At 35.1% G+C, this 14324-nt stretch overlaps 1 protein-coding gene across 4 annotated transcripts in view; it reads left to right on the top strand.

Moving 5' to 3' along the window:
* Positions 1-14324, top strand: part of KIF2A (kinesin family member 2A) — a 57808-nt gene that overhangs the window by 36317 nt on the left and 7167 nt on the right. For 2 of the 4 annotated variants that reach the window (XM_066569841.1, XM_066569843.1), the window contains exons 10-18: positions 1673-1763; positions 1909-1972; positions 2377-2468; positions 2708-2850; positions 3566-3770; positions 6740-6850; positions 11079-11146; positions 12838-12951; positions 14076-14226. In XM_066569841.1, coding sequence (XP_066425938.1) covers positions 1673-1763; positions 1909-1972; positions 2377-2468; positions 2708-2850; positions 3566-3770; positions 6740-6850; positions 11079-11146; positions 12838-12951; positions 14076-14226 — 1039 coding nt within the window. The remainder of the gene's footprint in view (positions 1-1672; positions 1764-1908; positions 1973-2376; positions 2469-2707; positions 2851-3565; positions 3771-6739; positions 6851-11078; positions 11147-12837; positions 12952-14075; positions 14227-14324) is intronic. The other 2 variants (XM_066569842.1, XM_066569844.1) reach the window with 2 other exon arrangements.

The raw sequence follows: 14324 nt of genomic DNA, 5'->3' as shown, positions 1-14324 counted from the left end.
TGAGAAAAAAATACTGTGTCAAGATGCTCCATTTTTCTCCAATATGCTAAATTTATGGTATATCTATGCTGAAAAAATGTTCAGTCCAAGGTAGAAAAGTACACACTCTATTATTATTACTTCTACTACCATTATTATTACCATTATTACTACTGTTATTATTTTGCTTAACCTGTATTTTAAGTATTTTTAATCCATGAACCACAACACAGAGTTGCAAATCTTTGTTAATATTAACACTCACTAGTTGGAATGGATATGCCATATGAGTTTTAAAGGAGAACCAGTTCAGGTTTCTGAAAGACTAAGGTTGCAAATAAAAGTTCTAGTAAAAGTAAATTTGGACTCTTTTAACATAGTCTCATTTGGAGTTGTGTTATCCTTTATGAAAACATTTTAAGATATATTTCTATTTTTTCTTATTTAAAATAGATACATTTAAGTCCCTTTTTAATAAATCAGCAAAATAAAGAGTTTCAAATTCAATCAAACAGAAGTAATGGAGTGTGCTTCGAAGGTGGCTAGACTTTGTGAATTTTTCAATTTTTATATATAGATAGAACAAACATCAAAGTACGGGAATATCCTCTTGAGAAGACAGAAGATATATACTTAGAAAAAGCAAAGAAAGAAAGGCTAAGGCTGTTCAGGAATCTTTGGTGTATTCTTGATGAAAATTCATGATTCAGCTAGATGTAGATTCTTTATATAATCCTGGGTTGCTGCTGAATGCCTCAGTCTTGCCCATATTGTTTTTGTAAGTGATCTTGTGTTTGAAAGCAGAATGAAGGAAGGTTGTAGCATCTCAGTGTTTCTGTAATTAATTTTTTTCCTTTATTGGTCACTATCAGGTTATTTATATGTAAACAACTGGAAAACAACTTATTCTAAACTGGAAAAAGTTTAGAAAGAGTTTTGCAGAGAGAATCATCTCCATATGTAATTCTCCATTAGTTTACCCTTTGCTTTTGGAGTTTACAATGAAATAATAATGATAAGCAGCTGAAGTAGGAAGAATAGCTCTGTGTTTCTTAAAATAAAATTAATTATCTAAAAAAAAAATACGATACTTCAGATAATACTTTTGATACAGCAAATAGTACCTCACAGATAAGTCGATTTTTTCATTCTTAAGAGCTTGGGTGTCCATTAGCTTTACCCCTTTCTTAATGTATGCATGTTCTCAAAAATTGAGATGTGCAGTCATGTTTTGGCCTCTTCTCTTCCAAATTTAATGTTGGAAGTTGCTTTAGGGAGGAAAAAAATGACAGCAGACATTTACATTTGACAAAACTCTTTATCTGCTACACTGTTTCACTTCAATATCTTCATATTCTGTCATGTTGAGGGAGCTCCAGACTGTTTAGTAAACTGTGGGGAATTGGATCATTAAACCAAGGACATTGTTTCAGGGTTTAAAGAAGGATAATGTTGTTGTGAAACAAAGGAGAGAGACCTCAAATGAGAGAGACCTTGTAGCATGTGATGGTTTGGAAAATTTGAATACTTTAGAGCTGGTATTACTTCAGAAATTAATGTATAAATGTCCTTTGACCTGTTGAAGTATAGGATCAATTTTGTCACTACTGGCCTTAGCATTTTAATTTTCCTTGGGGTAGTGGCATCTTGAAGTACTCCAGTTTTTTAAGTACAGGTTTTTTTTGCATTTAAGGTTTACAGCTCGACCATTAGTGGAGACCATATTTGAAAGGGGAATGGCCACTTGTTTCGCATATGGACAAACAGGCAGTGGGAAAACCCATGTAAGTAGTTCTTCTACAAATCAGCAATACTCTTTTTTTACATTACACACTTAGATGAGTTCTAATAAATAAGAAAATATGTAAACTACAATTATGTGACTTTTATGGTGTTTTTTTTTCCTTGCTTTTTTTTTTTTTAATTTAGACTATGGGTGGCGACTTTTCAGGAAAGAACCAAGATTGTTCTAAAGGCATATATGCACTAGCAGGTGAGACTTCATTGATCAGTTGGCTTTGGGCAGACCAGTTGAGATCAATAAATTTTCTACTCTTTGTCATACAAATATAACAGTTTACTTTCTTTGCATTGCAGTGGAACTTTGGTAACATCAAAAGTTGTCCCTAGATGTGTTTTCTTTACACAAATGTAAATACAGACTACTTAACAAAGATGCACTAACAGATTATTTCAGTTTATCATTTTGGGGTCTTCTGCATCTTCCAGTGTAATGTGGCAGTTTAGATTGTGTTGTTTTAGGCTTGGTTGACTGACTCTATTTGTCATTTGTGCAAAATATGAGGTGCTGTAAAATAGACTGTTACACATAACTGAATCTTCACTAAATGAAAACACATGATGAGATTTCTTTTTATTCTGGAAATGTATTCACAGCTCGAGATGTCTTTTTAATGCTAAAGAAGCCAAACTATAAGAAGTTAGAACTTCAAGTGTACGCAACGTTTTTTGAGATCTACAGTGGTAAGGTAATTACCTGATCTTTTTCTGAGAAAGAAGAGTTTCTCAAACTTCTGAGAAAATTTTGAGCTTGTCACATAAAAGAATTTTCCCCTCTTTGTATTAAAAGCTGTATTTCAAGGGATTTTTACATTTCTCTTCCAATCATGTATTTCCATGGAATGTTTTGCATTATTTGAAATGGAATACGAAACAGGATTTTTTTAAAGCTCCTCTTTTAACTGTTCTGTTTTCCTCCTTTCCTAAGGTTTTTGACTTGTTGAACAGGAAGACAAAATTAAGAGTGTTAGAAGATGGTAAACAGCAAGTCCAGGTGGTGGGATTACAGGAGCGGGAAGTCAAATGTGTTGAAGATGTTCTTAAGCTTATTGAAGTAGGCAACAGCTGCAGGTATCTTCTATAGCTTGCACCAGTTTTTCATAGTACATTAAAAAATCAGAACACGATTTTTTGGGGTGTATTTCTAGTGATGCCTTTCCATATTCAAGTGATTTTTTGATGATGTTGTCTGCAAGTAAAGAATCTACCTATGTTTTAAATAGAGATGTTTAGAGTTTCTTTGTCTCCTAGAGAGAAATAACTGATTGTTCAAGAGGATGTGAATTGCATGCATTATGTAAGCAGCTTACTGACTTAAATTCACATAATTTAAAAACTGGAATGCTGCCAGGTTCTTCATCTGTAAAAGGCCTTGATGCATACTGGCGGAGGTTAAGCACAATTTTTTTTTTTTAAGACTTCAGCTTCGTTGTTTTTAAAATTAGCCTTGAGCATGGACTGCTGCATGATCAGATGAAAATGCCATCAACATTTTTTATATAAGCTCTGATAATCTGAAATATGTGAAGATCTGATTTTAAAAGGGAGGCAAAATGTTACTAATCTTCCATTTCCATTCAAAGAGATGGAAGAAGAGGCATAATTGTACTATGTCTATCCAAATATTAGTGTTCTATGTCTAGTGTCCACAAGAGTGCTAGACATTCTGTCAGCTTGTAAGAAAATAAAGGAATGTGCACTGAAAACCTATCATCATGAAGTTAGTGTTTAACATGTATGATCCTCTACTGGTTAACGTCTTTCTGTGCTTGTCTCTTGTTTAAAGGACATCTGGCCAGACATCTGCAAATGCACACTCATCTCGAAGCCACGCAGTGTTTCAGATTATTCTCAGAAGGAAAGGGAAATTGCATGGTAAATTTTCTCTGATTGATTTGGCTGGCAATGAAAGAGGAGCAGATACTTCGAGTGCAGATAGGCAGACACGACTGGAAGGTGCAGAAATTAACAAGAGCCTTTTGGCACTCAAGGTAACTGATACGTTTCTATTGCCTTGGAGTAGGTGGAACCCTACATATAATACCTATGACAAGTAAAATTAGTAAAGTAAATTTAGTAAAATTAGACAAGCAGGCTTTGCTTGTCTACATAGTCTATTGATATGACAGGTATAAACCAATTTATTAATTTTTCCTCTACATGCATGAGGAAACACTTACTAAGTCCCAAGTAGAAACAATGCAGAAACGTGGTGCTATCAACTTAAATGTAGTTTTTGTAAAATGAAATCAAAACACCCCAGCAAAACCAGCCAAGCAACCAACTGAAAAACAAAACCAAACCCCTAAACAAAGAAAACACCCCAAAAAACCAAGTTCACTAAAAGTCCCCAGTGGTTGAATTTGTAGACATTTCTGATACATACCTAAAATGGGAAGGCAAATGATTTGGTACTCAGAATATGAAATACTAACAGGAAGTACTCTTACTGATCTCACTATTTCTTTTTTTAAATAAAAAATAATGCTACACTGACAACATATTTGCTGCTATTAATATATCGACTAAAGCAAAACAACAGCAGCATGTCCAGAAAAAACTAGCAAATAATTAAAATAAACCTTGAAAGGTGAAATCCATTTTTGCCAACCCTTCTTCATAGCAAATTGTCTGATACAGTCACTTTGCATATTTCATATTTTCATACATCCAATACATATAAACAGAAGAAATACTGAATATAAAGAAATACTACTTAAATATTCATCTGCCTTTTTTTAATGTTTTATAGTGATTAAAAGAGGCTCAGTCTAAATAGGGGAAGTAATTTTTTTATTTCAAACTGGAGAAATGGTAGCTTTTGAATGCCTTAGAATTTGTTTCTGGTTTTGGTTAGTTTTGCTTAGGTTTACTACTCTCAACACCAACACTGGTTTTATATAAAAAATTTGAACCCCAAGATCTGTGTGGTTACCTTTTTATTCCCAGTACAAACTTGGAAGGAGACTGGTATCTGACTAAATAGATCTCACAACACACCATAAAATTGTGATGTATAATGTATCATTACAAAATTCTATGGCATGTTGAAAAACTGGAAGCAGCAGTTCCAAAACTTTTGCTTTTAACGGCCTATTCTGCTTTAACGTCAAAGTAAGCATTGCTGGCACTACTGGGTTGATGCTACTACTCATTTCCAAATGCAACTGAATAAAGCTATTTTGTTTGGGGGGTTTGGTTTGAGGGTTTTTTTTTTCCAGTTTATTTATTTAGTACTGGATAGTGCTCATACAACATATTTGGTTAATTTTTATATAACTTGTCTTTTTAATTATAGCAAAAAGTTCTGCTGCTGCTGTACTAGTGATTTTCATCAAAATTGTTTGGGGAAGGGGGAAATAAAAATGAATGTACATCTTGCAGGAGTCTAAAAGGTGATACAAAACCATAAACGTTTCTCAATTACATTTTTGCCATTTTTCATCTATCCCAAAAACATTACACAACCTTTAACATTTGTGTTTAGAAGCCATGAAGTTATTTTCACGTTCCAGTTAAACTATTACATTCTGACAAAGTGGTCTTTGTTGATAATCCAAGATTTGCTCTTTCCATCTGGATATCAGTCCTGTCTTAACCTGTTCAGGATTTTGGCACCAGAATTTATTTCTGTAATGTCTCTACATGGGAGTAGTGTTGTCATTTTGTTACCTGGTTTTCAGAGATGTAATGAAAACTAAATGTATATTAAAACTCTGTTACAAATTTAGACACTGGTGGTGTTCTTCTACAATCTTTTACTAGTTAGGAGATAATCCACTTCTAATTTTTCAGGAGAAAGGAAACTAGAAATCATTACAGTAAATGAAAATTCAAAACTTGGTGATTGCCATATCAGTAATTCAATATAGGATATATCTGCAGCTGGAGGATTAGTTGAACTTCTGTAGAATTATTCGTGTAACACAAAGGCCTATTCCATCTATTATGCAGCTAAAAGCAAAAAAGCTCTGATTTGAAATACATTTCAAGTTTGGTTGGCTGTAGAAGTTCTGTGTGTAGATACTTTAAAAGTGCACCAAGGAAGCCTTGCATCTGAAGAGATGTCTCTTAAGGAAAATGCAGAGTCTGGAATTAACAGTCAAAATATTATGATTGCGACAATACAAAAATTTAAAATTAAAAGTTCTTTGCATAGGAATAACTTATTAGACAGTATTAGAGTGCTGAGTGGACAGAAGTGATGGTTAGAGTAATGGTATCTTGGTGTCACTGTTGCACTTAGTTGCTGCTGTATCTTCTATAGTAATTCCATCTATGCAGTATTGCTAACTGGAACCCAATCAGTTGCTAATATTAGTGTAGCCCCTTGCCTCTGGGCATGGAAGAGAAGATCTTATCCCCGTTTCTTCACATAAAGACTGTTTTAAAACAGGGAGTGACCTAATGTTTCCAGGTTTCTTCAATGCTAAGTAGAGAGCTTGCTTCCAGTAGAGACCTATGCCTACTTGGTTTGTGACCTGTGGAACTTTCAGAAAGTTTGTTTTCTTCTAAGCTGGAAAGAAAGACAGTGGTAAAATCAGAGTTAAGGCCACTGCTTTTAACTGATGCAGTTAACCCATATCCCTGCCCACACTGCTGCTGCTGGCAGAGGTTGTAGTTCATTCAGGCTTTTGTAGCTGAAAATCAGGAATAATTGTTAGTCTGAACATTTCACATCAACCCTGTTTAGTTTTGTTGTTGGGTACAATAGGTATAAACAATTTGGATGACATTGAGACAGTTTTTAGGCTTCTAATCCTTGAAAAATTCTTTCCTCTGGACTGAGCTTAATCACAAGTGGAATTCTAATGCTTATTGAATTCAAGCTTTTAGCAGTACATTTTAATGTTTTTTTTGGGGGCAGTGCATCAGATATAAGGCATGTATTTTCTGATTCTGAATTGCATTTTTATTACCTTTATTAAACCCATGATAAAGAATCTCTTTGTTCTTTCAGGAGTGCATTAGAGCCTTAGGCCGAAATAAACCTCATACACCCTTCAGAGCAAGTAAACTTACTCAGGTGCTAAGAGATTCATTCATTGGAGAAAACTCACGTACCTGTATGGTAAGTTGATTTGGTTAACTGTTCTAACAATACAAAGAGAAAAGACACTGCAAATTTAGGCTTTTATGTTTAAAATTGGTTGCATGCTACTGGTAGTGTTGGACTTACATTTATTTACTAACTGACATTATATGTGAAGGGAGGTTTCAAAAGAGACATTTCTCAATGGTTTAAATTGAATATTAGGAGAAATTTCTTCACCGAAGGAGCTGTCAAGCATTGCAACCAGCTGCTTAGGGAAAGTGGTCTAGTCTCAATCCTCAGAGATCTTTAAAAGGTGCATAGATGTGGTAGTTAGGGACATGCTCATGGGCTTCATTGGTTTAATGGTGGGACTAAATTATTTTAGAAGTCTTTTCCAGGCCATATGATTCTATGATTCTGTGATTTTAGATAACTTGTTCTCTTCTCACTTTTTCATTGACCTTTCTTACTGCTGGTTCTGGTTTTCTAGCTAGGCTGGCCGCTAGAAACAGTTTTCCCTTGAGAAGTTTGTTTGTTTTAGCAGTGTCTTAATTATAAAAGAGTCTTGGTTTTTTTTTGCAGAATTCTGGAAAAGAGGATGTAGACTGGAAATAGTGATGAGTTTTATTTTTTAAACAACAAAGATTAAACTAGAAGTTGGTATCAAGCTCATCAGAATATGCTTCATGCTGTTGAAAGGGAAGGTGTTGGGATAGATGGGATGAATAGCTGTTGTAAATACATAAAATATATATAAGAATATATAAATATATAAAATAGAACATTAATAAAAATTATTGTAAAGATTATAAATTATTAACTATTATAAATATGAAAGTATATATACTTATGTAAATAATTGTTGAATAGCTGTAAATGTGCATTTGTGCCAGTCTGAAAAACAGAATTCTTCTGACAGATGAGTGAAAGGACAGATAAAAGTCCTGATGCCCAGTTGTTTTATTTGTGTGTCTGTAACATTTCTCTTTATGAGAATGTGAATTCTCTGCAGTACATACTGATTACAGGCTTATTTGTGTTGGTTACTTTTCACAGGCTCCTTTGAATTAATTAGTCTCGAGGCCAGAGAAGTCTGCAGGCCACAATGTGTAAACCATGGTCTTAGGACAGCTTAGTCTTCCCTTTAGCTGTTAGGTATGGTTCAAATACAAAAACGGTGGTAAAATAACTTTTTTATTAACCTTTTTTCCTTCAGTTCTCTAATGAAACAACAGGATAGTTTGCTTTCCCACTGAGACATACCTGACCAAGCTGAAGATGTCCCTGCTCACTACATAGCGATTGAACTAAATGACCTTTAGAGGTCTCTTCCAGCTCAAATCATTGTATGACTCTGTAACTTCATGAATCCCATTCATGCAGGATTAGATAGCTTGATGGTGCAATTCTAGCAGGTGTTTCCACACTGCTGAAGGAGGTTTGAAGAATTAGCCTGTTGGAAGTTACTCTCTGCACATCAAATAATTAACCTTTGTAAATATTTCATGGAAGTTCTTAAATAATAAAAATAATCCCCTCTGAAAGTGGAAATATGCTTGAACTATTTTTTTTATTTTCTCATTCACATAACTACATTTCACAATTAAGCTTAAAAAACTTCTTTGAGGATAAGGTACTGCCTTCAAATTCATTCTTCTGCTATTTTTCTTAACAGTAGGACCCCTTGTGACATACTGGTTTTAGTGTTTGTCTACATGAATTTTTTAATTAAGAATGTAATCAGCAGAATTTCATCTTAAGATACTGTCATGGTTTAACCCCAGCCAGCAATGGGGGTTATTACTAAGGACTTTCTCAACAAGAGAGATTTTGTGCACTGTTCAAATGTGCTGTTTGAATAAGATATTGTAGTGCTTTTCACCACAAAACTATGTGGTGCTTTTCAATATGGAAAGCATATATATATATATAAAATGATGGAGTAAAATCTTGTGATTTTTAACTTACTAAAGGATCCCTGAAATAATAAAATATCCACTGTATGTTTTCCATTTTGCTTTCTGATATATGAATCTGTAAGGAGGATATATGAATAAAACTCATTGGCTAGTTTCTACACTTCATTTTTATGTGATTTTTCCTTTTATTATTAATGGATATGTTGCAGTTGTAAAAGTTACATCTTTAGGGATGGAGTATTCTCTCTGTATATAACATTAAACTATGGTTTGGAAACTCTTTGTTTTTTCAAATTTGGTCAGAAAAATATTTTGAAAGCTCATAAAGTCTTGAAACTTCATAGTGTGGACTGTTACAACTAGGATTTGCTTCCTTCAAAAGAAATCCAGAGACTTACAATCAGCATAAGTATTTTTTTTTAATTTTTTCAGTCATTGCAGTTTTACTGTTCTTGTCAAAATGGTTTGAGAAACCATTTAAAGTTTTTGAAGAGTTGCATTGTAGGATAATGGATTGTCATTTGAAAGCTGCCGTGTGACTACATAAAATAGTCTCATTTTTTAACCACTGCTGCTCCTGGGCATATTGCATCCTTCGTGTGCTGCAGTCACAGCTGAAGTGGTCAGACCCCTCAGCCCTCCAGCGTGGGAGTAGGAATCTGCAGACTTCCATGTCCCAGCAGGGCCATTGATCACATTGTGATGGCTTACAAGCAGTGTGAGCCTATTGGTTCAAAATAGGAAGAATGATTATTGCAGATCTTAAAGATGCTCCTGTCCATAAGTAGTGTAGCTTCTTCCATCCTCGTTTGAAATTAGGAACAAGAAAGTGAGCAACAGAGAGGTCTGAGTCCTCCTGTCCTGCCTGGACTGGGTTTGTTGGAGCCTGAGGAGAGGTCATACACAAGACTTGTGTGCAAGTTCATGTGTCCTGAAAAGAATATTCACACAGACCAAGGCATCTACAATGGCACTTCCCTAGAGCAGCTATACCTTATGCTGTTTAAAGTGTTGGAGTAGTCTCCTAGTGTTACAGCAGTGGTAGTAAATAGGTAAAGCCAAAGCCACAAAGACAAAGCAAAGGAAAACATGGAAATCATTCAGCACTTCCAATTGTCAGGATAGTTCAGCTGTCCCTAGGCTGTATCACATGTAATGATGACTTGGGAAGCCAAATAGCATCAATCTCTAAACATCACTGTCTGTGGCATGCTCTGAACATTAAACTGGTGGAAGAGATGTGTGCATTTTTCACATTATTTGAGTTTGGAAGGGTTTTAGGAAATTTTAGATTTTTGTTAATTAGTACAAAGAACAAGAAACATGCAGTTGTGTGATCTCAAATATAAGCTTGTGGTTTTCCTTCATAATTGATGTATACCAGTATTAGAGGTTTACACTTAGATCTGTATGATCACTTCCACCACATGGTTTTCCTTTCTCCCCAGAAGGAGAAATTCCTCTTGGGATGACTACCTCTGCTTTTATACAGGAATGTCAGCAGCAGAATGAAAGAGAAGGCGGGGATTATTTAATCACCATCAGTTTCAGTCTCCTGAGTCTATGATGGCACAAAAATGTTAGTGTGTAGGATCATAGAGGTGTTTGTTCTGGGTAGAGCCTTTATGACTGCTTAGGGAAGAGAATGGGTGGAAAAATTGGACTACTGAGAGAAACTAGGAGAAATAATGATCCCACTTTTCCTAATCACAGTTTTAATTTTTGCTGATTTCAGGAAAGATGGTGCTATCTTCAGAGTAGTTAATTTAACTGGTAAAAAAAAGACCTTTAGATTCCAGATAGGTCTCATGAAAGATTTACCTTCAAGTACTGTTTACAGATTGTTTCTAATTGAGAAAAAATATATCTCTACTTAGGAAAATAGTTAAGCTTATCTTTACTACTATCAAGTTCATTTTCTGATGTGGCCAAAATCAGCATAGAATCTCCTTGAACAGAGGAGAGGCTCAAAGAATACATAAAAAAATAATGTGGTAATTGTTTGTAGGCTATATTTAGACCCAGTTGCATATTTCCTTTTTTGAGGAGTGTATTTTTTAAGTTACAATTTCACATTTGCACAGTATGTTACCAAGATGGTTAGGGAAATTGAATTTCTATGAATTCTTGATGTTCCTTGTAGGGTTAAAAAAATTAAATTGAAGCTTTGACTAGACGTCTAGTGTGTCCCTGAGATGTTGTCATATAAGGACAGATGTACATAGCAGACATTTTTTGTAGAAGATCAGAAATGAAACTGGAGATTAAAAAATATATACATTTAAATTTATCTACCCTTTCATCTGTATAAAGTGATTTACTAATGTGTGGCTTGTTTTCTCCAGATTGCTACGATTTCTCCAGGAATGGCATCATGTGAAAACACTCTAAATACATTGAGATACGCAAATAGGTATGAAAAACATTTCTTAAAGCTGTACTGGCTGCTGATGACTGAAATTTGGAATAGTGTTGTTCTATGATGTATGATTATTTTAGCTACTTGAATAATTCAGTGGTAGTTGTGTTTCTTACTAAAATTAAAACCAAATTACTGATCCAGGCTCATATTCAATTTAAATTGTCACTTTGTACAACCATTACAAAAGAATCTACTAAAACTGCATCTGTGCCATTAGCCAGAGATGGATAATGTGGATTGCAAGGTATGTAGGACATGCTGCTATTAGTTTTGCCCTTTGAAAGGACCATCTTTTGCATTAGGGATAGTTGGTGTTCATGAAGATTCCCTGGAGTGTTAGCTAAATACCTTTCTGTGATGTGATTTTTTTTTTCCCACTCCTTTTCTGGAATTGTGTGCAGTTGCCAGTCTGTATTATATATACATATAAAATTTCATGCTTCCCGAATTCAAGCAAATATCTGAGAACACTAAGTGAAGGCTTAAAAAGGCGGAAAATCCAACAGGCTTTATGATTGCTGTAGAGAAATTAGCGTCTCCAGAGGCAGATGCATCACTGGAGACCTGTACTGCTGTAAGAAAGTGTTCAACTCTCTCCAGTGAGTGTTTGAAAGGAGCCCTCACCTGCTGCAGTTCTCCTGTGTTTAAAGTCTGTGGAGCTGGGGCAGTCAGGTCCTGTGTGTCCCTGCAGCCAGACCTGTGACTCAGAGATGCTCCACGCTTTGCTGCAAAGGACAAAGGTGGCAGACAGCCTCTGGGCCATCAGAAGCCCTGGCTTTGCCAGAAGAGGGGGCCACCCCCATCTGGGGGTCTGTTTGCCCAGTGTGAGGTCAGGCAGAACCACAACTGCTTCTGCTTCTCAAGGCACAAAGGCATGCTAGGGAGGCTTACTGCCTGCTTCCCTCAGTCTCCGAATGTCCTTGTGTCTGGGTTAATGGAGCTGGTAGTAAACCTGCCTGGCTTGGACCAGTCTGTCTCATATCCTCCCTGAAGAGAATGAGGCATCTACTCTGCTTACAGTAACATGATGCAGGACCTTGCACATTCAAGACTTGTTGAACTTTTATCCCTTATAATCCCTTATACAACTTACGTTACTGAAGTGACTCTGTAAAAGGTCACTACAAAACAAAACAAGCACCTCTTTCTAGTGTACCAAATAGTTGTACTGAAACTGTTTCCTCCTCTAAGTGTTAAAATTGTATGTTGTTATGGAGTATTTACCTGTAACTGTAATGTTGCTTCATGTGTTTTGTATAGATTTTTTTTTTTTTCTAAAAATACATAATTTTCATTGTAGTTAGTTTTAGGTGCTGGACACTAGTGTGTGGACAGTGACAACAGGAGGTGAAATAGAATTTATGCTTTTGTATCTTGATATTTTAAAAGGAGTAATTTAGTGGAATATTGAATGTAGACCAAATCATATTAACCATACAAAATGAAATCTGGAATTACTCTTCTCAAAACACTGCTGTTATAGTCTCCTGCAAATTAGCAGCACTGGTTTTGCTAGTGATCTGAACTGTTTGCAGAGAGTTTAAAGATGTTGTAACACTTGTGTTATAAATATGATTTTGTAGTTAAACAATTAAAGAAGTATGCTAAACAAAGAGTTGTCATTTTAACTGTGTTTATGAGAACATTTTCTTTTAATTTGCCACTGTATTTTGCTGCTGCAGAGTAAAGGAATTTGGAATTAGTCCTTCGGACATTCCCTTCTCACAGGGTAGTGGCAGTCGCTCTGATCTCTCTCCTTCCTATGAGTATGACGACTTTTCTCCTTCAAACACCAGGTCGACTTCATTCTATACATGGAACTTTATTTTTAAGTTTTCTTTTTGGCTATGTAATTTTACAGACCAACCTTTCATTAGTCCCCTTGCCTTAAGTCACACATACTTTGTTTTAATTTTGGTTTGGCAGGTGATGGTTCTGCATGATATGCAATCATCTTCCCAGTATTTTGTTTACCCTCCTTAAACATCCACATTCTGTATCCAGGCTTGCTAGTTCCCTTCATACATTTAAAAAAAATAGAAATGGTGATGTCACCTTTGTACATTTAATGGACCAAATCTAACAATTCTGTGTTTAGGGTAATTTGAATATCTCTGAAAGGGAAAATTCTCTTAAATATATATATACGTATGTTCTTAAAGCTTTTCAGCACTCTGAAGATAAATGAAAAATATTTTCTATTGTAGTAAATAAATGCTAGTTGAAAGAACATTTTTCCCGTAAAAGAAATTGAGAATATGTTCTAAAACTTGCTCTCAGACTTTCATGCATCTTTTATAAATTTGCTTTTAAAAAGGCTTTTTTTGACAGAATCATGGTCAGTCTTTAAACTACTTACATGCTGTGAGAGCCTACCATTTTATTAAAATATTTTCACTTTTGAAATTAGTGAAAAGATCTATTTATTCTCTGAAATGTTTGGTTGCAAGTTATTATTTTCTTCAGAATTTCTTGGTTCATTTGCTTATAACAGCTAGTGCAGAGCTAATTGACTAACTTTTTTAAAGTGCAGCTGTATATGCAGAAAAAGAAATATTGTCAGGTCTAGGGTGCTGAATGTCCTTCTCTTTGAAATATCACCCACTGAGTTAATGTTGAGGAGTTTGAAATTTTTGCCCTCCTAACTGTTAACAAGTAGTAAGATTTCAATCAGAAAATACTTCTTGCTAGATTTACTTTAATCCACATGCAAGTAGTAAACATGCAAGGGTCCATGCCTTTTAGGAACGGGACTAACATCTTTTTGTCACTGAAAGTACATTAAATTTGTGAAGCTGATATCACCATCTTCCTTATTAAATGAATTGATTGTGCATAAACCTGTAGAGCTTTATTTTTGGTTGTGATTCTTTTGCACAGGAGGTTACTAATTTTCAAATGAAACATTTTCTGCCCATAGGGTGAAGGAGCTGACAGTTGATCCTAGTGCTGCAGGAGATATCCGTTCCATTATACACCATACTCCCAGTCAGATGGATGACTTGGAGACACAGTGGGGTGTGGGAAGCTCTCCTCAGAGAGATGATCTCAAACTGCTTTGTGAACAAAATGTGAGTGGTTTACAGAATTATATGGAAAGAGATGATGACATACAGTGGGCAGAACAAGTCCAGATCAATAGCCTATTAGTAAGATCTTAAATACATAC

Source organism: Molothrus aeneus, chromosome Z (assembly GCF_037042795.1).
Source record: "Molothrus aeneus isolate 106 chromosome Z, BPBGC_Maene_1.0, whole genome shotgun sequence".
Classification (NCBI taxonomy): Eukaryota; Metazoa; Chordata; class Aves; order Passeriformes; family Icteridae; genus Molothrus; species Molothrus aeneus.
This window is presented reverse-complemented; position numbering and strand designations above follow the sequence as displayed.